Source organism: Salmo salar, chromosome ssa26, assembly GCF_905237065.1.
Source record: "Salmo salar chromosome ssa26, Ssal_v3.1, whole genome shotgun sequence".
NCBI classification, from domain to species: domain Eukaryota; kingdom Metazoa; phylum Chordata; class Actinopteri; order Salmoniformes; family Salmonidae; genus Salmo; species Salmo salar.
The window spans coordinates 28,948,455-28,974,826 of record NC_059467.1 but is presented as its reverse complement, the minus strand read 5'-3'; the positions used below and the strand labels follow the sequence as shown (position 1 = coordinate 28,974,826).

The 26,372-nt window shown below is 40.4% G+C and overlaps 1 protein-coding gene across 1 annotated transcript in view; it reads left to right on the top strand.

Moving 5' to 3' along the window:
- The first annotated feature begins 349 nt into the window (after nucleotides 1–349).
- The window catches only part of LOC106587588 (TOX high mobility group box family member 3), a 69,539-nt gene continuing 43,516 nt past the window's right edge, over nucleotides 350–26,372 (top strand). The window contains exon 1 of the mRNA XM_014176114.2: nucleotides 350–1,169. Within this exon, the coding sequence (XP_014031589.1) occupies nucleotides 1,068–1,169 (102 nt within the window). The 5' untranslated portion in view covers nucleotides 350–1,067. The remainder of the gene's footprint in view (nucleotides 1,170–26,372) is intronic.

Below are 26,372 nucleotides of genomic sequence, written 5' to 3'. Positions count from 1 at the left end.
TGAAAGGTTGCTGGATTGAATCCCTGAGCTGACAAGGTAAAAATCTGTCGTTCTGTTCAGGGGTAGGATGTCATTGTAAATAAGAACTTATTCTTAACTGACTTGCCTGGTTAAACAAAATACATGAAAAAAAATATGACCAGTATATTATAAAAAAAATTCAATTCGAGCAACTGCTGTAAAAACGTGTATATTCCTCATTAAGTATTTTTATATAAAATCTGTTAATCAAAGTATCCCCAGAGACTGAAAGCAGTGTAAAATGTAACTATCTAGTGTTTTCATTGAAGCAGATGCTGGTTAAATGGGAGTGGCGTGCTGTGTTCGGGGAGTAGCCCGGGTTGTTCACACATTGTTCATCAACAGAGCCAAAGACTGAACCAAGCATCTATCTAGTGTTGTATAGCAAATCTACTAATTCCACATTATTGGTTGACCACAAATGTATCATTTTTTGTCCCGAAACCCCACTCTCCACTGGTCGAACACTGTAGCAGAATTTCAGGGAATACAATATCCTCATTGCTTTATGCTACATTCGCCAACTACTGTGCAAACTTGAGGAAAAACAACTTTTGGGGGGAAACGAGCGCTTTTTACGTGGATAGTCAATCTCCTGCGAGCCGGACGTCTTATTATACACATATTATAACGTTAGATCTGTTTTCAATTTTGTTTCGCAAGCTGAATAGGAGAAAGACGATTGTGCAGTCTGTCCCTGCCGGTCGCGTGGCTTCTTTGTGTACAGCAGCTGCCTCTAAATGCATGGGCAAACACCACGGCTTGGCGCAGATATCATAAACCTTGAGGACGAGCTTGGACATAGCTCAACCGTTATTTTGGTTTCAAAACTATGAAAAGCTTCTTCAACAAGTAGAAGAGGAATAACAAAACGTCGTATTTTACCCCTTACCCCTTCTTATCCGCTTTCTATTTCTTTGATTTACGGTCCTGATAAAGCTTGCCCGCTTCGCCGCCTTTCTCTCACTCTGTGCGCGTGGATTGTAAAAAGGTAGAAACAAATTGAGCTCTGTTCACAGTACAGCTGCGCTGTTGCCTGATACATCATGGATGTACGGTTTTATCCGATTGCCGGAGGAAATCCTATTCCAGGAGACCCACCAAACCTGGATTTTTCCCACTGTTTGGGCTACTACAACTATAATAAGGTGAGCAATTGCGTTCTACATTGTTTTGCGTACTTCTATCTTGTTTCTGCACACTGTATTCAAACCCCATTCCTCTGGAGTCCGGACAGACTAATATAATGACAAATGGTGTTGTACACGATTGGGAATGTTTTCTTTGATAATTAATTAGGCTACTCCATAATCTAATCCTATTCTGCATTGGCATTGAAAGCTTTTATAAAATAGACAGAATAACAAGAGGTAGTTTTGCCAGTGCATTACACACTTTTATCAATTAGGCAAGTTACCATCTTCCTTTGGTGCTGGAGTTCTGCATGCCATAATGTTTACGCGTTGAAATGCTTTCTCATATAGCACATCTCTCTGTTGGACGAAGTTTTGGTATCCTGTCTCTTGCAGAGTAAGCTATGCATGCCAGGTGGCAGTAACACTGCTACTTTACAATGAGTGATCAACTTGATTACATGTGTGACAGAGCCTTTAAAAAGTGACTTGATCCATAATCATTTAATCATTTAATGAGTGTTTATAATTTCTAATTCCATCATCATCAATCAACATGCAGTTCATATGTTTTAGATTCACTGAAGGCACATGATAAAGTGATGTCACTACCTATAGAGCTGGTCATATTTCAGGGCAATTCATGAATTGTGAAATACATGAATTATCCTTGAAGTGAGCAGGTTGTTTATATTGATATCTGATGTCTGATTCAACTGCTCTTGTTTCAGATCGTGATCCCTTCTTTTGCTCAGAGATAATATGTCCCTGTTTACTGATGTGTTGCAGTGTTTTGAAAAAATGTCATACTGTACCTAGTAGGGTTATCCTATGTGAGATATCCTTACACAAACAGTCCCAGACTGACAGGTGGTTTGGTACACAACCAGCAGCAGATATTTGGTATTTTTTTATCACAAGCACAAAGGAGTATTCGTTTTGAAAAGGATAATGGCTCTATTTGACAACACCTTCAGGATGTGAAAGCATGGTAAGCTGCCAAAAGAGAGAGACTGTCCATATCAAATGAGTTTCCAGACTTTTCCCCAGAACATCCTCTAAAACTGTTCTGAGAACCAGTAGAAAACATACTATAATCCTGTTCTGAGAACATTCTGAGACCAGAGCAGTGTTTGCGTCTGCTTGGCCAAATAGCCCAGGCTTGTTAAAGCTCCTAAGTGCAACCACATTTGTTTGACTGTCCTATAATAGATAAAGCGTGGTTTTGTGTTTGCTTGAAAACTCCCCGGGCCAAAGTTTGAGAAAGGAAATAGTCTTTCTGTCAGGGATAGGCCAAAATGCAATTGTAGTCTGAGAGAGAGAGAGGAAATGAAGCACTCCCTCTGCAACATGTCTCATCACAAACCACATATCACATGCCAATTCAGAAGCCTCTGCATACTGAGTGGAAGAGAGATTTGCATGTGTTTGCATAATGCAAGACACATCATCCCCAAATTGATTCGACCAAACACATTGAGAGGAAACATTAGTCATCCAGATGATGTGTCATGTTTTCAAGTTGTATAGACTCAAATTAACTTAGGTTGATAACAGAGTTATTTATTATAGCTTTCATGTCAAGTTCCCACTCCAAGAAGCTGTGACAGTGCCTTGGTCAATGTCAATGTGTACTCAATGTGATGTATAAACAGTAACACCCTCAAAATGTTGTCTGAGGAAATAATTCAGATTTAATTACAATGGGGCCCAGAGGCACTTTCAAACATCACAGATTCTTTTAAATCTACAGAAACATCCAAACGAGTGGCACAAACTTAATTAGGTACTACAGTCATCATGATTCATGACTAATGAATCCAGCAGTGATTTGGCAATGAGATGAAGGGAATATGTTAATATCATGTACTTTACAAGGGAAAATGAGCTGCTAGTAATCTAGTAGAATTGAACCTCGGACCCTTGATGATAAATGTCATTAAGAGCTGATTTAAAGCACACTTCATATAGGCTACCTATTACTCTATACCTTTTTAATATTTAATGGTGTGGATTATGTTCAGGTGTATGACAGGGCAGTCTCAGCAGGGGTGCCTTTGGTAAAAGTGCTTTGATTTAAGCTGGGACACAAGGCAACTATGTTTAGGGGTATATACCCACAGGGACTCTTTTTAGCCACTGATTGGTTGGTAGTTGGTGCTTCAGAAATTGTGTGCAGTCTTACATTACATTCAATTTATCTGGGATAATGACTTGGCTTTTACTGGCTCTTTGGTTTATACTGAGCACATGTGGTCTTAGTCAGTGAAATTTACAAGAAGCCCGGCTTCACTTCTGAAACCTTATGAAAACATGCCTAGATTATTTTTTGTCATCAGGGTGTATTTTCTCTCCTTTTCTGTCGCAAAAGTTGAATATTTTATATGTCCCCCTTGGTTTAAAATGTGGGACATTTTGTGGTCTACATAACTGTGCAAGCTCTTCAGATTGGACACTACTAAAGTCTGTGAGCTTTTTTGGTATTTTCTCAACTGTACTGGTTTACATTTAGCATGTCTAAATGATTTGACCGTTTGATTGACTGAAATGCCTTTGTTCATGAGCATGCCCCCCACCCCCCACGTCCCCTGTTACTGGCACATTTATAGTCCTGTGCTATACTCCCCTGAAGTTTAATAATGTTTTAGATTTAATATACATTTCATTAGCTGCGCTGGTAGAGGTAATTAGTTGGTTGTTACCAGATGTAACTGAGGAATGGGTTGCACCTGCAGCACTGCCACTACTACAGAGCTTTAGTTTGTGAAACTATTACTAATACTCCCAGTAAGTGATTATAAATTGTGGATGGCTATGTTCAGATCCAAAGATTATGTAATATGCATTAGCATTGTGTTAACTGTGATTGACTGAATTTTTCCGCTGTTCCATAGCCATACTTTTCTGTTGGTTTAAAAGGTGTCATTATGGAAGAGTGATTGATTGTCTTCCAAGAATCCTTTCAGTGACAACCGTTGTAAACAGGAAGTGTGTTTCACTAAGTAGGGTTGATAGTAACAGCTGATTGGCTCTGATGACAAATGGCCTCTGAGACTCTACCAAATAGATATGTTTCCTCTTATTCAAGGAAGCGCTTATCAATGGATTATATTTCAACTTTGAGTAGTATTAACCACTCATCTGTCATACGTAATAGACTACATACACTGTAAGAACAACAAATGGGAAGTTATTCACAGCATAACACATGAGGATGGAAGGCTGCAGCTGCAGTCGGCATACTCTAGGACTTTATTGAGCCTTTAAATGACTCATGTAGGTGAAACAAAAGCCTGATTGAGGATGGGTTGGATCCTATTGTTCCTTGCATATGTATAGGAAACAAAGCAGAAATGACATAAATAGACTCAGAGATGCTAAATTACAGTCCCTTCACACCAGAAAACCCTTGGGGCAATATCTCCCCATTGTCCCCTACAGCCAGATTGGCCTAGCCTCCCGTGGTCTTTGTTGTCCCGTCTGTGGAGTGGTAGTGAAGGGGTTAAGATGCTCTTCAAACACAGTGGGCCATGTGCATCTTGTCAGTGTACACAGCTGGTGCCATTTCACCACAAACACATTGTAAACATATCCAAACACTACTAGGACTCTAAATTGCTGGTACCCCGAGAAGCTGCTTACTTTGCCGTTTTCTAAAGTTGATGGATGTAACCGAAGTTATATGTTTAAAGGTTTAAATGTTGAGGAAGTGAAAAGCTGATGTATTTCCTGGGCATTTTAATTGCAGCTTGTCGGACGCCTAGGACGCCTAGTTCAACAGATTTATTAAAGACCCGGTTTTCCATTTGAGATTGGGGAAGTTCATTTTTAGCTCACTCACTTGAAGTACAGTACTTGGAACACCTGAGCGAAAGTGAGTTACTCTGCTAGGGAGTCCTCCTGTTTGTGTTTGAATCTCTCTGCGGTGTGCACTTTTGAATTTTACACTGACGTAAATCAACACTTAAGAGGCCTCGTCTATATGTCCACTGAACCTGTGTGCAACATTGGGACCGATTGACTGTCTTTACAAGGTGGATTTGGAAAGAGAGGCTGTGGTTGGTGTTGAATATGTAAATCTCATGCTGACACAGTCCATTACCCTGATCTGCTCTCGTGAAGACCATCTTTAATCCAACCACCACCCAGTGCTCATGAATCCATTCCATTCAATCTCCTCCTCTCACATCACCATCATCAGCCAGCAGGCTGCATGTAGATAGAGTTCACACAGTATTGCTACATTTGAATATCCACACTAGCATACTACTTAGAATTAAACGATGTAATGGGCATGCACGGCAAGCGGTACCGATGCACCAAGTCTGGAACCAGCAGGACCCTGAACAGTTTCTACCCCCAAGCCATAAGACTGATAAATAGTTAGTTAAATAGTTAACCAATAGCTACCCGGACTATCTGCATTGACCCTTTGTGCACCAACTCTTCTGACTCATCACATACACTGCTGCTACTGTTTATTATCTAACCTGTTGCTTAGTCACTTTATAGCTACCGATATGTACAAATCTACCTCAATTACCTCGTACCCCTGCACATCGACTCAGTACTGGTACTTCCTGTATATAGCCATGTTATTACCTCGTACCCCTACACATCGACTCAGTACTGGTACTTCCTGTATATAGCCAAGTTACTCATTGTGTATCTATTTTTCTATTTTCTCTCTTTTCTTTCTCTCTGCATTGTTGGGAAGGGCCCATAAGTAAGCATTTCACCTGTTGTTTACCAAGCATGTGACAAATAAAATGTGATTTGATTTTGGAATGTCCACACTAGCCTACTACATAGAACACATGCCCGATACATTGCTTCCTTTTAAGTAGTATGCTAGTATAGACATGGGAACAAGAGACTGTCTCAGAAGGTTCTGTTTTCTCTCTGGACAATCCAACAGCCGTGTCACTGTTACAGCTCCACAGCACTCAGATATAATAGACGGGTAGTAGCTCAGAGCTGAGGTGTCATGCTCGGTGTAGGGTTACGGTCATTTATCATGACACACCTGCAAGTGAATGAGAGAGAAAGGCCTCATTTAACCAGTATTGCTTAAACTGTCAAAGTTCTGAATCATTTAACAAAGGTGTTGTACCCTGGAAACTTGAGCTGTAGCATGTCCTCTGCCTAAGGGTCCTAGATGGACCTTCTTTAGGCTTTAAAACCACAGCCAAGCATTTGCCTGGCTACCCATCCGCATCGCTCCGGCCAACTGATGTTTGTTCTCCACGTTGAGTCTGGATTTGCCTCTCTCCCCAACAATTTCTAGAATGTGAACACATTCTGACCGTTCTGATTGGTCTCAGAAACCGATGGATTGGTCCAGAGCTGGCCTACATGATGACATCATTAACTTTGGTACTCTGATTGGTTAGACTTATTAGAGAAGATCCAGTCTCTGATTAATTTGTTCTGTACAACGCCCCTCATTTTGAAGTCACACAAACAACAATTTCAGACTGAATGCATGGAGCGATTAATAGAGCAGAGAAATGAAATTCAGGGTGAGTCGTTAGGCAAGCCTAACATGTCTCTTTATATCACACCAGGGTCTACTAACTCGCTATGAGACCTACTTTTTTCACCAGGAGAAACCATTTCAATCTGTCTTTGTCTCGCTACATCTCTGACAGCATCAACCTCACTGACTTATTAAAGATAGAATCTGTTCACCCCAGCGCCATTGTTATTGTTTTTGTTTTGTCGACTAAACGGAGGTGAGTGGCGTCCAAATGGAAATGAGCAGCGTGGTACAACAAATTGCACTACATCAGTGGAGACTGCTGAGGGGAGGATGGCTCATAACCATGTGGAAACCACGTGTTTGATGTATTTGATACCATTCCAGTGATTCCCCTCCAGCCGTTACCACGAGCCCATCCTCCCCAATTAAGGTGTCACCAAACTTCTGTGCAGTACGTATTCTGCTGTTCTATCGAAGCATGCAGTGATGTTCGAGGCAAAACAACTGTGTTCGTTGTTTGCTGTAACTTCTTTGGTGTTACAATATCCCAAATTGACGTGGCAGTTTCACCATTAAGGATTCCATCTTTTAAAGAGAATCATTTATTCTCTATGTGCCACAGAAACGGCTTTTTACTGTGAATTAAGCAGTGGGACCAGTCAATCAGTTCTGGCTGGGTGATTCAATAAATTGTGTCCTATAAATGATTAGCCTTGCAGTTAAGACACTTACATTTATTTTTAAAGCGCTGTTGCAGTGAGGTAGCCATCACATTTTTCACATACCTAATTTCTAATGCCCTGTAATGGGCTGACGTAGGACTGTATCAAAACATTTAACTGATCTCCCCTGGATTTAACCTTTAATCCAACACAGATTTAATTAGTAGATAGATTAGAAATGTGACGTTTTACAAAATCAAATATGCATGACCCCCTTCACTCAATACGTGAATAGGAGGTCCTGTCAAGAAAACGAGACTTAAAAGTTCAATTGTTAGAATTTTTGCCAGTGCTATTTTTCAGACCATCCCTTACTGTTCAGAAAGGAAGTATTTTCCGTCTCATCAAGGTATTGCTGACTGTTATTATTACATTAATTTTCAGGGCAATGCGTTGTCGTGACTGTAAGTGTGAAATGTCACCTCATTAGTGAGCTATGTGCTGTTGGGACTGAGAGAGAGATATTACATACAAGGCAAAGGAGATTTATGTGCATCCAAAATGCCACCTAATTCCCTTTGCACTACTTTTGAAAGGTCACTGGTAAAAAGAAGTGCACTATATAGGTAATAGGGTGCAATATCAGACGCAGTCATACTGTGGTGATTAGTCCAGCTATCCTTTGTTCAGCTGCCCGTAGCACAACCACGACCATGCAACATTCCCAAAATGCTCAGTGTGTGTCACCACCAGGTCGTCCTTTAGGGAGAAGACAATGGCAGCAGGTGGGCAAATATCCATAAGACCTGCTGAACAAAGAGCACAGAAAATGGAGTAATACAACAGCTATTTGAATGTTTAAATGGAAGACTGAAATGAACCACAGTAACAACGTACTGTTTTTCAATAGGTGATTTAATGTAACTTGGACCTATGCCTTGGTTACTGTAATACAGTAGTAACCAAATAATCTGTGTCACGTTTAGAACACATTGACTTTAACGGCTATGTTTATCTTCTTTTCCAAACTGTTTTCTTACATTTTCCCAACCAGTGCAGAGGTCCCCAAGCCAACAGCTGGAGTCAGTGTTATGGAAATAGGGGAGCCATGTTGGCCTCAGAAGGTCACAGTCGTCGATCATAGATCGCCCCTCCCCCAATATTATATATGTGGTAACAGGGTAAATGTTAAAATCTCACTCTGCTAATCCAATTTTACTGCAGCGTTAATACTGTAGCATTTAAAGTCATCTTCACCTAATAAATACACTTTAATAGTCTCCTCAAAAGCTAATATAAATTGGAAAAGCGCCATCACACTCTGCCAGATTTTAATTGGATCTTTTATAGACGTGCATTAGAATGATAAGAATATTCTATTGCAGAAAAGTCCTTTGTTTTTCCTGGAAATTTAATTTGCCATCATTTATGTTAGAATTAAATGGTAGCAGAGATCTACAGTACATAGACACTGTGCTGACATGGCCTTGTCTGTCTCTCTGCTCTGTGTAGGCCTAGCTCTGAGAGTTTTGAAAGAGCTGTTCTTGGAAGAATGTCTCTGTTTCTTGTTGTTTATTTATGGGTTTAAATTGTTGATTGTGTCCATTGTTCTTTAACTGGATAGTAGTGCCTATTCATAATTTATCCTCTCTGTCAGAAAGAGTTCATCTCATATATGGATACTTTGTATTAATTTCTTTGTGTACAAGTGTAACCGATGTGAAATGGCTAGTTAGTTAGCGGTGGTGCGCGCTAATAGCGTTTCAATCGGTGACGTCACTCGCTCTGAGACTTGAAGTAGGGTTTCCCCTTGCGTTGCAAGGGGCTGCGGCTTTTGTGGCGCGATGGGTAACGATGCTTCGTGGGTGTCAGTTGTTGATGTGTGCAAGGGTCCCTGGTTCGAGCCCAGGTTGGGGCGAAAAGAGGGACGGAACCGACACTGTTACATTGATGCTGTTGACCCGGATCATTGGTTGCTGCGGAAAAGGAAGGTGGAAAAAAGGGGGGGTGAGTGTAACCGATGTGAAACGGCTAGTTCGTTAGCGGTGGTGCGCGCTAATAGCGTTTCAATCGGTGACGTCACTCGCTCTAAGACTTGAAGTAGGGTTTCCCCTTGCGTTGCAAGGGGCCGTGGCTCTTGTGGCGCGATGGGTAACGTTGCTTCGGTGGGTGTCAGTTGTTGATGTGTGCAAGGGTCCCTGGTTCGAGCCCGGGTTGGGGCGAAGAGAGGGACGGAACATACACTGTTACACAAGTACACAATTCTAGTTACAACTCCTGCCTGTAGTTTCCAAAGCAATCAGTTCACAGTGATGCCTAGAATGTTTTTCTGAATAAAAGTACTTGACTGTACAACCCAAAACAATTCATCATTATGCCAACATATGAAATAAGACACATGGTGAGTGAGCCCCAATATCAAAACAGGGAAAGAGAAAAAGCGAGAGAAAAAACGATATTTTACTAAAACATCAAACTCTCTAACATATTCAATAATCATAAAGTTGTTGTCAGCCTATGGGGCTCCATTACTCTCAATAAAATATCACGTCTGGCAACCACACAAATCCCTTTCACATATCCGCTCTGAACCCTTCTTTTGAGATTTAACATACTCCCCCCCCCCCCGACTAGCATTTCCCTATCTGTTCTCAATGTACCACACATTTACTGTAAATCACTATTTAGTTGGAGGAGTGCACTTTTATATATTGGAGAAAAGATAAAGACATGTAGCGTTTTGTAGAAAGCACTAGCCTATGGATAGATTTTTTTATCCACCAAGAAACATATGGTTTCTCTCATGCTCTGGCTCGGCTCTAATATTTATTTCATACGCATATTAAAACTGGAAAGTGGTCTCTTTGTAGATGGTTTCCAAACATTGTACAGTGATTGCTTCATTGCTTATTTTTATTGGCCTCAGAAGTACTGTCTTAAACAAAAAGCGTGCCTCCCCTTTCCCCTGCCGTAATTCAATGTTGCATTTAGGATGTACCAATAAAGGCCCAATAAGGGGACACTTTGCTGCTGGCCTCCATCTGGATCTCTGAAAGCAGTATTGATGTGGAGGGAGAAGATTCTGAAAAGTCATCCTCTAGTTGGTTAAGTTGTCTTTTGTTTCTTGGCAACCATTCTTGTGGGGTTTAGAGGTCGCTGGTTGCAACCTCCAATTGTTTGCAAACTGATGACTTGATGAGAGGGTTCTACCATGTATTTGTCTTATGAAGACTCCCCTGGTACATTTGGGAAAGGAGCTGATATTTTAGGCTTTTTGTTGGAGCTCATCTCTTTGTGGCAGTGCATTGCAGTGGGACTTAATGCACTGCCACTGCACTGTGACCCGGTGAACACTTCCTCACAGGTGGCTGTGGTGTGGGATGGCAGTGGTAGGAACCAGGCCAAGGAGAAAGAGCCCTCAGCATTGAGGAGTCCTTTAGTTTCCTCCTGAGACTACATGCTATTGACAAGTCTGTCATACTCCATTCCTTTCTAGGAAAACGATCTAGTTTCTCTGACAATGGGCAATAACCCTGAACCTTCCTCTCTCCTCTTCGGAAGCTCTTACTCACGTGTGTCTTTCCAGACAAATGCAGATCCTGGAAAAAGAGCTTGCTCTCTTCTTTTCTCTCTTTTTCTCTCTTTCTCTAATGAAGCACAGGTATGATTTTCCTTCCTACCCGCTGATAAATGAGAAGTAGAAGCAGAATGATTACATTGTATCAGAGACATTACAGGCAGTTGATTAAAGCGTTAGTTGGGGAGTTAGCCAAGGTTAACAATCCATAATGAAACACTGTGAAAATAATGATACGCTGCATGGTTTTATGAAGGCTTGTGGCTGCTCAGCAGAGCTGCGTTGACCTTCAGCAGTTACTCGAGCTAATCGTGGTGAACCTTCAGCCCCCCTGTAGTTTCCAGCAGACTCCATTAGCTTCTGATATGCATCTTCTAGGAGAGCAGCCTAGACTTTATAGAGTTTTGGCTTTGGGACTGGGATTGTTCTAGTGACATTGAGATTACGGGCTATTCTAAAATAGCTCTGGTAGGTAGTATCATAAGTTGTTCTTCTGACGTATACCAATACTTAGGGATTTGATACACCACACTTCCTTTTACATGGGTGTGGCTGGCTTGAATGGCAACAGTTATTTAAAGGAATCAAGTATGTCTTTGTTGTTGTGGTTTGTTTTCAGTGAAGTCTATTAGAGCGCCATTGATTCTCCTGGAGAGAGCCAGAGATTGGTCACTGTCCAATGTCAGATCCTTTGTGTATGTTGAAAGCAGTTGTCTGGTGTTACAAAGGTCTCAACTTATGATGCTGTCAAAACAGCAGCATATCTGTATGCTTTGGACAGTAGCTTGGATCATGTTCCTACTGCTTTATCCAGACCATTTGCTACTCAACAGGCCATAGTGCTAGCGGCCTAGCACCATTAGCTTTGATCACTGACTAATAAAGCGTTCTACTATCTAGGGATCCTGTTGCCACAAAACATTGAGGATGTCAGGTGATGTCATATTTTGATTGGCCTGTAAGGGTAAGTCTTTCCTATTGGCTAATGACAACATTAACCTGTTGCTGACCAAAATAGTAACTGTAAGACATCATGGATTACACCTACTTCTCCTCCACAAACTATCCTCCAGATGCAAATAAGATATTTAAGCAATACTTAGCCTATATAGCGATTAACTATTGCTTCAAAAGATAATACATTTTCTCGGCCCAGATGTGTGAAATCACAGAAAAAAGGCATTGTTTACTGAAGCATGTTCCAAGCGAAGCTTCATGCATGTTTACCAACATCTGTGAGTAGTGAGTATTGTAATAAACTGTGGATAAAATGGAATTAAGATGGTCGTTAATGAGGCGATATGCTAAAGTTAGACGGAGGAGCGTGAGTTACGTCTACCTTTCTGTAATTACCTCAGTGATTGTCTGCTGCTTTGGTTCTTATCAGACGTAAACTTGAAGCACATTCCTCTGTGTAATTGTGCTGGCCATTATTACTGCAATTACTGTAAGTTATTACTCATATTGTTCTCTGTTGGACTGGTAGTTTGCTAGTTGCCAAATATGGACTCTAGGGTTGGGGAGTATTCAGGTTTTCATACCTTCATACCGTTTCTGTAACCTCCCAAAAACATTTATTTTATTTTTGACACACAAAACAATTTAGGCAACAAAGATCTTCATCCAGGGGGGAATTGAATGTCTCTGCTATAACCAAGAAGCTTGATCTTGACATCTAGTGACTTAGCCACCAAACCAAATGCATTGCTGGAGCCGTGAGCTGGATATAATTTATTTGACGCATCTTAGATTTCATATAGTTATACTAAACTTATAGTTATAAGCAGTGGTGTAGCATGCACCCCCACAGCCACCACGAGGCAGGGGTGCCCCCACATTTCCACTTAACAATAACAGCACTTACAGTTGACCGGGGAAGCTCTAGCAGGGCAGAAATTTGACAACATGACTTGTTGGAAAGGTGGCATCCTATTTTAGTGCCACGTGGATAATCACTGAGTTCTTTAGTAATCCCATTCTACTGCCAATGGTTGTCAATGGAGATTACATGGATGTGTGCTCGATTTTATACATGTGGCTGAAATTGCCTAATCCACTAATTTGAAGGGGTGTCCACATGCTTTTGTATATATACAGTGCCTTCGGAAAGTATTCAGACTTTTTCCACATTTTATTACGTTACAGCCTTATTCTAAAATGGATTAAATAAAAGAAAATCCTCAGCAATCTACACACAATACCCCATAATGACAAAGTGAAAACAGGTTTAAAATTTGTTTTGGAAATATATAAATATATAAAACAGAAAAACCTTATTTACATAAGTATTCAGACCCTTTGCTATGAGACTCAAAATTGAGCTCAGGTGCATCCTGTTTCCATTGACCATCCTTGAGATGTTTCTACAACTTGATTGGAGTCCATTTGCAGTAAATTGAATTGATTGGACATGATTTGGAAAGGCACACACCTGTCTATATAAGGTCCCACAGTTGACAGTGCATGTCAGAGCAAAAACCAAGCCATGAGGTCGAAGGAATTGTCCGTAGAGCTCCGAGACAGGATTGTGTTGAGGCACAGATCTGGGGAAGGGTACCAAAACATTTCTGCAGCATTGAATGTCCCCAAGAACACAGTGGCCTCCATCATTCTGAAATGGGAGAAGTTTGGAACCACCAAGACTTCTAGAGCTGGCCGCCTGGTCAAACTGAGTAATCAGGGATGAAGGGCCTTGGTCAGGGAGGTGACCAAGAACCCGATGGTCACTCTGACAGAGCTCTAGAGTTCCTCTGTGGAGATGGGATAACCTTCCAGAAGGACAACCATCTCTGCAGCACTCTACCAATCAGGCCTTTAGAATGGCCAGACGAAAGCCACTCCTCAGTAAAAGGCACATGACAGCCCGCTTGGAGTTTGCCAAAAGGCACCTAAAGACTCTAAGACCATAGGACACAAGATTATCTGGTCTGATGAAACCAAGATTGAACTCTTTGGCCTGAATGCCAATCATCAGGTCTGAAGGAAACCTGGAACCATCCCTACGGTGAAGCATGGTGGTGGCAGTATCATGCTGTGGGGTTATTTTTCAGCGGAAGGGACTGGGAGACTAGTCAGGATCGAGGCAAAGATGAACGGAGTAAAGTACATAGAGATCCTTAATGAAAACCTGCTCCAGAGCGCTCAGGACCTCAGACTGGGCGAAGTTTCACCTTCTAACAGGACAACAACCCTAAGCACACAGCCAAGACAATGCAAGAGTGGCTTCGTGACAAGTCTCTGAATGTCCTTGAGTGGCCCAGCCAGAGCCCGGACTTGAACCTAATCGAACATCTCAGAGACCTGAAAATAGCTGTGCAGCAAAGCTCCCCATCAAACCTGACAGAGCTTGAGAGGATCTGCAGAGAAGAATGGGAGAAACACCCCAAAAACAGTTGTGTGCCAACCTTGTAGCGTCATACCCAAGAAGACTCAAGGCTGTAATCACTGCCGAAGGTGCTTCAACAAAATACTGAGTAAAGGGTCTGAATACTTATGTAAATGTGATATTTAAAAAATGTCTAAAAACCTGTTTTTGCTTTGTCATTATGGGGTATTGTGTGTAGATTGATGAGGGAGAAAACAATTTAATCAATTTTAGAATAAAAAACACCAATCTCAACGTCAATAGTGAAGAGGCGACTCCGGGATGCTGTCTTTCTAGGCAGAGTTGCAAAGAAAAAGCCATATCTCAGACTGGCCAATAAAAATAAAAGATTAAGATGGGCAAAAGAACACAGACACTAGACAGAGGAACTCTGCCTAGAAGGCCAGCATCCCGGAGTCGCCTCTCCACTGTTGACGCTTGAGACTGGTGTTTTGTGGGTATTATTTAATGAAGCTGCCAGTTGAGGACTTGTGAGGTGTCTGTTTCTCAAACTAGACACTCTAATGTACTTGTCCTCTTGCTCAGTTGTGCACCGGGGCCTCCCACTCCTCTTTCTATTCTGGTTAGGGCCAGTTTGCGCTGTTCTGTGAAGGGAGTAGTACACAGCGTTGTATGAGATCTTCAGTTTCTTGGCAATTTCTTGCATTGAATAGCCTTCATTTTTCAGAACAAGAACAGACTGACGAGTTTCAGAAAGTTATTTGTTTCTTGACATTTTGAGCCTGTAATCGAACCCACAAATGCTGATGCTCCAGATACTCAACTAGTCTAAAGAAGGACCGTTTTATTGCTTCTTTAATCAGGACAACAGTTTTCAGCTGTTCTAACATAATTGCAAAAGGGTTTTCTAATGGTCAATTAGCCTTTTAAAATGATAAACTTGAATTAGCTAACCCAATGTGCCATTGGAACACAGGAGTGATGGTTGCTGATAATGGGCCTCTGTACGCCTATATAGATATTCCATTAAAAATCAGCTACAATAGTAATTTACAACATTAACAATGTCTACAGTGTATTTCTGATCAATTTGATGTTATTTTAATGGACAAAAAATGTGCTTTTCTTTCAAAAACAAGGGCATTTCTAAGTGACCCCAAACCTTTCAATGGTAGTGCATATATATATAAAAAAAACATGGTGGTAGTGGGCTCCCCTGCCTCGTGGGCTGCGGAGGTGCGTGCTACACCACTGATTATAACTATAAGTTAAGTGTAACTATAAGAAATCTAAGCTGTGTCAAATAAATTATATCCAGCTTAGGGCTCCAGCTATGCATTTGGTTTGCTAGCTAATATATAATTTGTTTTTGTGTTTTGGAAAATAATACCGTCTGTATTTCAAAATACCCCAGTATATGGTGTAAACGGTATATCGCCCAAGCCTAGTGGACTCCCTCGAAGAATTAAAGCATCTTTCCAATTATTTACAGATTGGACATGCTCAAAGAATTCAAGCATATTTACATTTTTTTCTCTCCAATTTATATATTATTTTGCCTGAGGATAGTACATTCAGCAGATGGACTAATGATTACTTATATAGCATCCAGGGGCTGCAGGTAGCCTAGTGGTTAGAGTGTTTGACCAGTAACCGAAAGGTTGCTGGATCGAATCTCTGAGCTGACAAGGGAAACTTCTGATTATTCTGCCTCTGAACAAGGCAGTTAACCCACTGTTCCCTGGTAGGCTGTCATTGTAAATAAGAATTTGTTCTTAACTGACTTCCCTAGTTAAAGGTTAAACAAAAATATTTTTTTAAATCCACCATGCAAGATGTGTAATGTTTTCATAACGTTAACACATTTTCCACCAGTGTCCACCACATACCAGGCCTATTTATTCAATTCCAGGATCTCTTTCATTTTATGAACTAGCCTAATGTGCAGGGGGTTTCAGATCACGTTAGCGGATCAAAGCACAAATTCCCTTTCTATGTTTTTCTCTCGCATGTCTAACTACAAACAAGCCCTCATATTTTCCGGTTGCAGTTTTATTTTGTTTACTCAAAACAGATGAAGAGGTCCGTGACACTCCAGCATGAAAGTGGGCTGTGCTAATATCTCTCCAGGCTAAACGGAGGTCTGATAGAGCCATGATATTGAGGCTAAATCACAAGTGTGTGCGCTCACATTAGCAGGCTACAGTTGGACAGCCACAAGGTTGAGTGCTAATTAGTGTTTTCAAAAGCCAATCAGTTCCGCACGATGGCTGCTTACTGCCATCCAAAAGTGCCATTTTATTTAATCTAGGTATCAAAGTTTATCCAGCAATGGAGTGTCATTGCAAATACAGGCAGATTGTTTTTGGTTTAATTGTGAGAATGCGGAGACTGGGAAACGATAGGACAGAGAGAGAGAGCCTTATGTTCAGACTGGCTGTTGTGGTGTATTGTGGGTATTGATATTTTCAGAGAGAATATATTCTTAACAGGAGCTAATTAACAAATAAGAGTAAATGCTCCATCCGCATATTCATCACCAGGCAGGGTCATCTCACTCACAACACAACAGGCAAGCCTTAAGCAGGAAAAACAAAGTAGTACATAAATCAAAGAGGTTTTCTCTGGCAAGGCGGAACCCCCTGGGACCTACCTTGGTGCTTCATTAGACTCCAGAAGGATCATGTTTTAAGTGGAGGTGAGCGAGTTCTGAATAACAATGACAAATCATGCCTCAGAGCATTGGGTGTTTAGGGAACATAAAAGCAACATATCCCTTTTCCTAAAAGTGAATAAAATATTATTTGAGAGAAAGGATATTCACTGCACTACATCATATACGTACAGTAGGGATATAGACTCTAGTTAACGTAACGGCTAATATTGCTGTTTCTGGCAGAGTTTCCCAAATTGAGGTTGAGCATTTTCCTTTCATAATTACCCATATGGGATTACAATGAATATATACTCTTTATTAGACTTCAGTGTGATGGCTTCACGTTTTAGCAATTTAAATTGTTGTCCTTTTTTGCATCTCGTCATATTTGACCACATAATTCTATTCACTTAACTCACCCCACGTACAGTACTTATGTGAGGAAACACTCATGATAATATATGATCAGTATCATCTTTCTCTTCTAATTATAAAAACATTATGTTTCTCTGTAGAAAGTGATACCAACATAACTGAGAGAATATGCAGCACTCTATGTAAAGCTTGTAAGATAAAAATACGTCCAGAGTTTGGTACACAGGCTGTCAAAACAACATACTGTAGCTACTGGGTGCTGACATAGAGGCTTTTAGAGCCCAGTCAGGCAGGCCTCTGGCTATTGTTGTTCCTGATCTTTGAATTCCTGGATCTGTCAACTCTGCACTGACCAGCCTAACCAGCACTGATGTCTGATGGTCTGTGGGCTAGAGAGAGTCAACAACAAATCTGAGGGTAACAAATCATCATATTAAAATGATATGGATTAAGGATATGGATTCAGATGATGCTAGTGAGAAAGAGTCACTGAATTATAATATATCACAATTTGCGATGTGCGGCTGCCTGTCTAGAAAGGCCTTTACAAATGAGTAATACATTAAATAGAAAACCTTGTGTAGCCGAGTTATAATAAGAAAGCCTTTTCCAGAGTATAAATCTGCTCAATTACAGACAGACAGGAGAGATATGCTGGAGCAACATTCCCATGGCTATTCAGTCACACTGAATATCCACACATGGCATATTTGAATAAAGAGATCGGAATTATTATTGCTTCCCAGTGTGATGGTAGTATTGTTTTCCAATCCAGGCCTTTATTTGGATTTTGGGGACAGCATGATAGCAGTAATGCTCCCGATTTAATAAAAACTGTGAAATACAAGGAGCTATAACAGTCAATACTGTTGGAGAGCTGATTTTGTCGATATCTTCAGTTTATATGAATGAAGAGATTAATTATCTCTGTGTCCATTGAATCTGCCCCTCTCTCTCCAGGTAAATTGGCTGATGACAGGCAGGGTGACAGCTTGTTCTCTCCCTCTCTCTCTCTCTCTCTCTCAAAGAAAGTGGCGTTTTCTCACCACCTGTCCAGCACAACTGTTTAAAAGCCTCTCACTCTCTGTGTCTTTAAAGAAGGACTTCTGTGAAGGATAGTGAGTAGGACATTGTAGAGTAGATGAGATGTGGGCTGCTACAGTATGAAGGAGCTGCAGCTGCTCCCAGTAGACTCTATACTTACAGAGACGTGAAGAAACAGTTCAAACACAAGCTTAATGAAGACGAATGGAGAGGCATGTTGGTACACACATATACACACACACACACACACAGTGAGGAAAGTGCTTGAGTACGTTGTAGAACGTATGGTGGAACCCGACCTTAACTGAACTGTCTCATTTATTTTGGTGCAGAAACTCACAGCGCGGTTCCCATTTGCCCCTAACATAGAGGCCAAGGCTCAAATACAGCATATGTCACTGTCTGACCCCTTTCTCATCTTCCTGAACTGTTAGAAATTGAATAAAACTGCTCTGAGGGAGTTCTGGTCAATGACTTATGTTTCTATAGACACTTAGCAGACCTTGCTTCCTCAGAGGTGGAGTAGTGTACAAAATCAAATGTGCAGTGTTATTTTTAAGCGTGGAAAAACGGATACTTCCTATCTTAAGAGTAGTTGTTTAAAACACACTGTACACTACTTAATCTCTGTAGTCAACTTAATTAATACCCAGAATTAAACTGTCCATTAAAGCACCTCTACGTTGCAATAAGTAGATCATCATGTTCTAGAACACACTAACAAATTTAATTGAACCATGATCTTAATATAATGTATTTCACTTCATCTATTATACTCAATTGAAAGGGGTTGGATAGACTAATGACATTACCATGACTCTCCTACTTTCCATTCCAGACCCAGATGCTGGTTTATGGTTGTAATGTACTGTATGCACACATGACTGACTTTATGAGTTATACCATTGGCTCATACATTAGTCGTAAAGGCAAACGCTTAGCCTCATATTATCCTGAGGAAAATCCACACTTTTTAGTGTCATGTCTGTATTTGATAGGTCACATGCTTTTTACGTGTCAGCCTCACCAAGGATTTTTTTGAGAGAGAGAAAATCACACAGACACACAAAGAATTTGAAAACAAATCAAACATTGATAAACTCCCATATCTGTGCAATCATGGCAGCAAGATTTGTGGCTCGTTGCCATGAGAAAAGGGCAACTAGTAGAGCACAAACAACATTGCAAATACCACCAATATTTATCTGTTTATTTATCTTCCCGTACTATTCGTACTACAACTATTTGCACATTACTAAAACACTGTAAATAGCTGATAATAAAATACTTGAAAAGTATTTATCTTTTTGAAACCTTTTTGAGTGCAATATTTACTGTTAAATTCGAATAGTTTTTTGTTAATGTTTTGTGTCTTCTCACCTTAGTTTATTGTTTATTTCACTTGCTTTGACAATGTAAACATATGTTTCTCATGCCAATAAAGCCCCTTTGAATTGAATTGAGAGCGAGAAAGACGGAGAGACAGACAGAGAGAGAGGTATATTTTCTCCTTCACCTTTTTCAATACTTTGCTAGCTAAGTTTAGCTGCTCTTTTTTTCCTTCCCTGTAAAAAAGAAATCCTCTAAAACATAGTGGGGTTCCATTAACTCTGTGGACTGTCATTTTCAGGTTCACTTTGATCTCGCTGTTCTTTCTAACATTGAAGAACGGAATAATTTTACATTGTGTCTAAACAGATGCGGCTTTCTTCTTAAGATCTCTAAATGTCACTGGCTGCTGTGATGTGAAATAAATAGTGAAGATTAAGTCTTTGTAATTATTCAACAGTAGGTATCATAATGTTACACTTCCTTTGAAAAGTGAAATGTTAAAATGGCACTTCAGGTGTAAATAGAGTGAAAAGCATGAACGGAGCATTTAGTCTTGATGGCTCCTGTCACACAACGAAAACAATATCTGAAACTCAACAGACGCTTGTTTTTTTTTAAATGTTTTTTTGAAGGCCCTGTTGCCAAGAATTGTCAGTCAAGTTGCTGAATGGAGGGTAGTATGCTGGAAAATACATATTTGAAATAGCTAATATGCAGGTCTAAACAGCTGTTTTTTGTCCACAGTTGTCTTTTGCAGCTGTCCTTTCATTGTGGAATAAAACAATTCATAACATGCTAGGCAGTGTATTAACATTGCTATAATGGGTGTGTATGTGATCTTACACACCAACCCCCAACGATTGTGTAGGAGAAAGATACTGTAACAACTAACAACGACTGGCAAAAATGGCAGGTATATGTCGCTCAACAACCCGAAAGAAAACATCCTTATCCGTAGCATTTCCATAATTTCAGCTAATTTGCTCCAGTCATTGCGTTAATCTGCGCCGACCTGTTGATTGTCAGTTTTCCAGACACATTTCTGTAGCTGAACACAAACAGTATTTGCAGCAGGACCTCTCTCTGTTCTGTCAGTAGTGCCAAGCAACACAGCCACAAATTGGAATGTGGTAGAGCTCTGGGAAGGCAGCCAAGATTGAAATTAGACAATAACCTCTGCTCCCCTATACTGGCTCTCTCCTCCAGCTGCAGGCAGATCCATTTGTTTAATACAGTCAGCCCTGTAGTGTATAATAGACTGATATATGAGTCACCGCTCAGCAGTTTGTGTTTCTCAGATTTATAGAGATTGAACAACTGGTCGGTTTCTACTTACTGTAGTCTTATCGAGAAAAATACATGGAAAGGAAGGATGCATGCAGCCAGCACAGCACAGCACAGCACAGCACAGCACAGCACAGCACAGGGTAGATTGATACAGTACACCCACGCCAGTTTACAGCTGTATCTTTACAATACATGCATGGAGAAAGACACAGGTATTTACCTAATCCATTACTAGCCTAAAGAGTTTTGTTTTTGCGAGTAAGAAGAGAAGCATGAAAGCTTAACAGGTAATAGTACAGATCCTACTGATTGTACACAATGAATTTTCTGGATGAATAATTTGTTGGTACATCAGATCAAATTTACATAAGCATTGGATGGTAAAATACTTTCATACTGTCACTTTTAATCCAGGAAGATTTTCTGCCTGCGTCAAATTATAACGGTAGCCTGGTTTATAAACGTTGTTTCAACCTCCTGAGTTAAATAGAATTTTCATGCAATTATACTCAAAGAATTAGAGGATTAGTTTACAGTGAGTCCCTGAAACAGTGACTGGTGCCTGCATTTTGCAGTGTGTACAGAGGCAAAACCGTTCTAATGAGTGTGTTAACCAGTAATAGTGTCCAGGGAATAGAGGAATGTGTCTGTTCTGCCAGCGCAATAGGAGAAGACTCCATTCTCCCCAGCTCTCAATAGGGATGGATCCAGGTCACTAAGCCCATACCCACCTGTCATATCTAGTACAGCAACACCACCATCAGAACTAGAGGTCGACCGATTATGATTTTTCAACGGCGATCCCGATACCGATTATTAGAGGACCAAAAAAAGCCGATACTGATTAATCGGCCGATTTGTTTTTATTTATTTGTAATAATGACAATTACAACAATACTGAATGAACACTTATTTTAACTTAATATAATACATCAATAAAATCAATTTAGCCTCAAATAAATAATGAAACATGTTCAATTTGGTTTAAATAATGCAAAAACAAAGTGTTGGAAAAGAAAGTAAAAGTGCATTATGTGCCATGTAAGAAAGCTAACGTTTAAGTTCCTTGCTCAGAACATGAGAACATATGAAAGCTGGTGGTTCCTTTTAACATGAGTCTTCAATATTCCCAGGTAAGAAGTTTTAGGTTGTAGTTATTATAGGAATTATAGGACTATTTCTCTCTATACGATTTGTATTTCATATACCTTTGACTATTGGATGTTCTTATAGGCACTTTAGTATTGCCAGTGTAACAGTATAGCTTCTGTCCCTCGCTCCTACCTGGGCTCGAACCAGGAACACATCGACAACAGCCACCCTCGAAGCAGCGTTACCCATGTAGAGCAAGGGAAACAACTACTCCAAGTCTCAGAGCGAGTGACGTTTGAAATGCTATTAGCGCGCACCCGCTAACTAGCTAGCCATTTCACATTGGTTACACCAGCCTAATCGGGAGTTTTCAGGCTTGAATGCATTGCGAAGAGCTGCTGGAAAAAGCAGTAAAGTGCTGTTTTGAATGAATGCTTACGAGCCTGCTGGTGCCTACCATCGCTCAGTCAGACTGCTCTATCAAATCATAGACTTAATTATAACATAATAACACACAGAAACACGAGCCTTAGTTTCCGGATTCGACCATATTAATGACCTATCACGTTTATTCTTTCAGTGAAATACGGAACCGTTCCGTATTTTATCTAACGGGTGGCATCCATAAATCTAAATATTCCTGTTACATTGCACAACCTTCAATGTTATGTCATAATTACGTAAAATTCTGGCAAATTAGTTCGCAACGAGCCAGGCGGCCCTGACTCTGCGTGCAATGAACGGAAGAGAAGTGACACAATTTCACCTGGTTAATATTGCCTGCTAACCTGGATTTCTTTTAGCTAAATATGCAGGTTTAAAAATATATATTTCTGTGTATTGATTTTAAGAAAGGCATTGATGTTTATGGTTAGGTACAGTCGTTCAACGATTGTGCTTTTTTCGCAAATGCGCTTTTGTTAAATCATCCCCCCGTTTGGCGAAGTTGGCTGTCTTTGTTAGGAAGAAATAGTATTCACACAGTTCACAACGAGCCAGGCGGCCCAAACTGCTGCATATACCCAGACTCTGTTGCAGAGGTGACACATTTTCCCAAGTTAAAAGAAATTCATGTTAGCAGGCAATATTAACTAAATATTCAGGTTTAAAAATATATACTTGTGTATTGATTTTAAGAAAGACATTGATGTTTATGGTTAGGTACAAGTTGGAGCAACCTTTTTCTCGAATGCGCACCGCATCGATTATATGCAACGCAGGACAGGCTAGATAAACTAGTAATATCATCAACCATGTGTAGTTAACTAGCTAGCTTCCCTGTGGCTCAGTTGGTAGAGCATGGTGTTTGCAACGCCAGGGTTGTGGGTTTGATCCCACGGGGGGCCAGCACAAAAAAAGAAAAACCAATGCATGAAATGTATGCATTCACTACTGTAAGTCGCTCTGGATAAGAGTGTCTGCTAAAATGTAAATGATTGATTGATTGTTTTTTATAAGATTAATGCTAGCTAGCAACTTACCTTGGCTTCTTACTGCATTTGCGTAACAGGCAGGCTCCTCGTGGAGTGCAATGTAAAGCAGGTGGTTAGAGCGTTGGACTAGTTAACCGTAAGGTGGCAAGATTGAATCCCCAAGCTGACAAGGTAAAAATCTGTTGTTCTTCCCCTGAACAAGGCAGTTAACCCTCTGTTTCTAGCCCGTCATTGAAAATAAGAATGTATTCTTAACTGACTTGCCTAGTTAAAAAATATTTATATATAAAAAAAAAATTAAAAAACGGCAAATCGGTGGCCAAAAATAACGATTACCGATTGTTATGAAAACTTGAAATCGGCCCTAATTAATCGGCCATTCCGATTAATCGGCCGACCTCTAATCAAAACTAATACCACTGAAACAAACCCATCTACTGTGGTGAAAAGCTTTCTTGTATGGCAATTAAACAATGCATTATCTCAGATAATGACACCTAAAACCACAATAGCCATAGACCAGAGAGCTAAGAGTGCAGTAAAAGTAAGCCTGGTTTAAATGATAGCATCTTGGAGCTGGAGTTACTTCAAAGCTGTCCCAAAGTAAACAGCATCTAGACATTCAAGGTTTAGAGGCGAATGCAAGACAACACCACCACCAAGCTGATTTGGACTACTCTCATGTCATTTCCTTAAAGGTCCAATGCAGCCGTTTTTATCTCAATATCAAATCATTTCTGGGTAACAATTAATTACATTACTGTGATTGTTTTAAATTAAAATAGTCTTTAAGAAACAAAAATACCTTCTTAGCAAAGAGCAAGCAAGAATTTTGCTAGGGCTGTCTGGGAGTGGTCTGAGTGGGGAGGGGAAAACGGAAAACTAGCTGTTATTGGCAGAGAGGTTTGGAACTCTCTTTCTTATTGGTCTATTAAGTAATGTACATCATGGTGATGTCACTAGGCAGGCCAAAACTTCATCCAGCACAATAAGCTGAAATTTCAGGCGGTCTTTTCAAACAGCTCTTACATTAAAAGGGCATTGTCATCATTTTCACAATTTTACAGTATTATTCCAACCTCATAGTGTGGAAATACTGTATATATATAAAACAGGGAAATCACATTTTTGACTGCACTGGGCCTTTAACAACTTGTGTGTCTGTGTCTGTGCTGCTAACAGCAGGCATTGTGGGAAAGCTTCCCCATGTTTCTGAGGCCTTATACTCTTCTCCTCAGCCCTAAGCCCCTTTGTGGCGGCGGGCCAATGGCTTTGCACCCCGCTAGATCAAAGATGAAACCCCTCATTCAGCTACTGCTTTCTTTTAGGATTTGCTCTCGGGAGTGTGGACCAGACCAGACTCAGTGGTAAAGGGAGAAGAGGAGAGGGTGGTTCATCTACATAGTATGTAGACTAGCTGGATTGGACCCAGGCTAAGGACACAAGTCCATGTAGGCCTAGTGCTAGAACGGATGCTTTTGGTCATTATTGTGTTGGTATCAACTAGGGCTGTGGCGGTCACCAGTTTGTCAGCCGGTGATTGTCAATCAAATAACTGTCGGTCTCACGGTAATTGACCATTCATTAACATAAACACATTTAGCATCTCCTGGCTTCCACACATAGCCTACAAGCCACTGATGCTGACCTTTGCAACATATACATTTGAAAAAGTCTAATAAATCCATGTAATATAGCCTACACCTTCACAATAAATATATTATTTATTTTAAACAGGTTTAAAAAAACATGATAAGAAGAAAATGTAGTCTATTTTAGAAGAACAGAATAGCATACTCTGAGTTGTCCTTATGTTAGTGTAACAGTACTCTTCTTGCGTTGTGTACAATCAATCATCGACACGAACTCCAACTTGTAACACCAGTCGTGGAGCTTTATTCTTATAGGAACAGCACAGAATTGCACGTCATGCAATGCATGGCTCACCATCCAACTCTGCACTCACCCACGCTGGTTTGGTGCTTGTTCACAGGGCAATGTAGTTACCAAAATAATACAATTACAATATACAATATAATATCTTTAACAATGTACCTGATAGGAACAGCACAAAATTGCACGCCATGCAATGCACGGCTCACCATCCAACTCTGCACTCACGCACTGTACAAAATATACAACCCCCCCCACCAGACACAGTAAGTTGCTAGCTAGTATTAGCTGGAATTCTCTACAACAAAATGCACAACAAATAATCACCAAAAACCGCTGCATCTTACATCTTGTGATGTTCGAATAACATTTACAAACAAATTGATATAAATTGTACATTTAAATCATCACTTGGGAGTATAGAAATCACTTTTGATGTACAGTGCTTTGTAACCAACAACTTACCGCTGGTTTGGTGCTTGTTCACTGGGACGATTCTAACTGAAACATCCTCCCTCGTAAGCAAGCTACGCAAACCAGCCAATAAGATGCCATGTTGAGTAGGTGAAGGCAAGACAAAAATAAAACCAAAAACCCATTGGCTTAACAATAAAGTGGCAAGGGGAATCACCAATATAACACTGTTACATTAGGTCCTGATCTGGCTATGCCAAATGGCTGTAGGCTACACTAGTCCATTTAGCAGACAAGATTTGCTTAGAATTCCGTGCCATTATTTTATAGTATGAAGAATACAATTGAACATAGCTGAATAATTCTCCTGTAAGGGGTGCAATCTGGCAGCAGAGAAGTCAGACGCAGGAGAGCAAAAACTGTTTCCAACGGCACAGTTTAATAATAAAAACCCACCGGATTACAGAACAATAAATAAATGGGTACATAACCCGACTCACACCAGACATAACGTGCACAAGCACTTACAATAAACAATACTGGACAAGGACATGGGGGGAACAGAGGGTTAAATACACAACATGTAATTGATGGGATTGAAACCAGGTGTGTGGGAAGACAAGACAAAACAAATGGAAAATGAAAG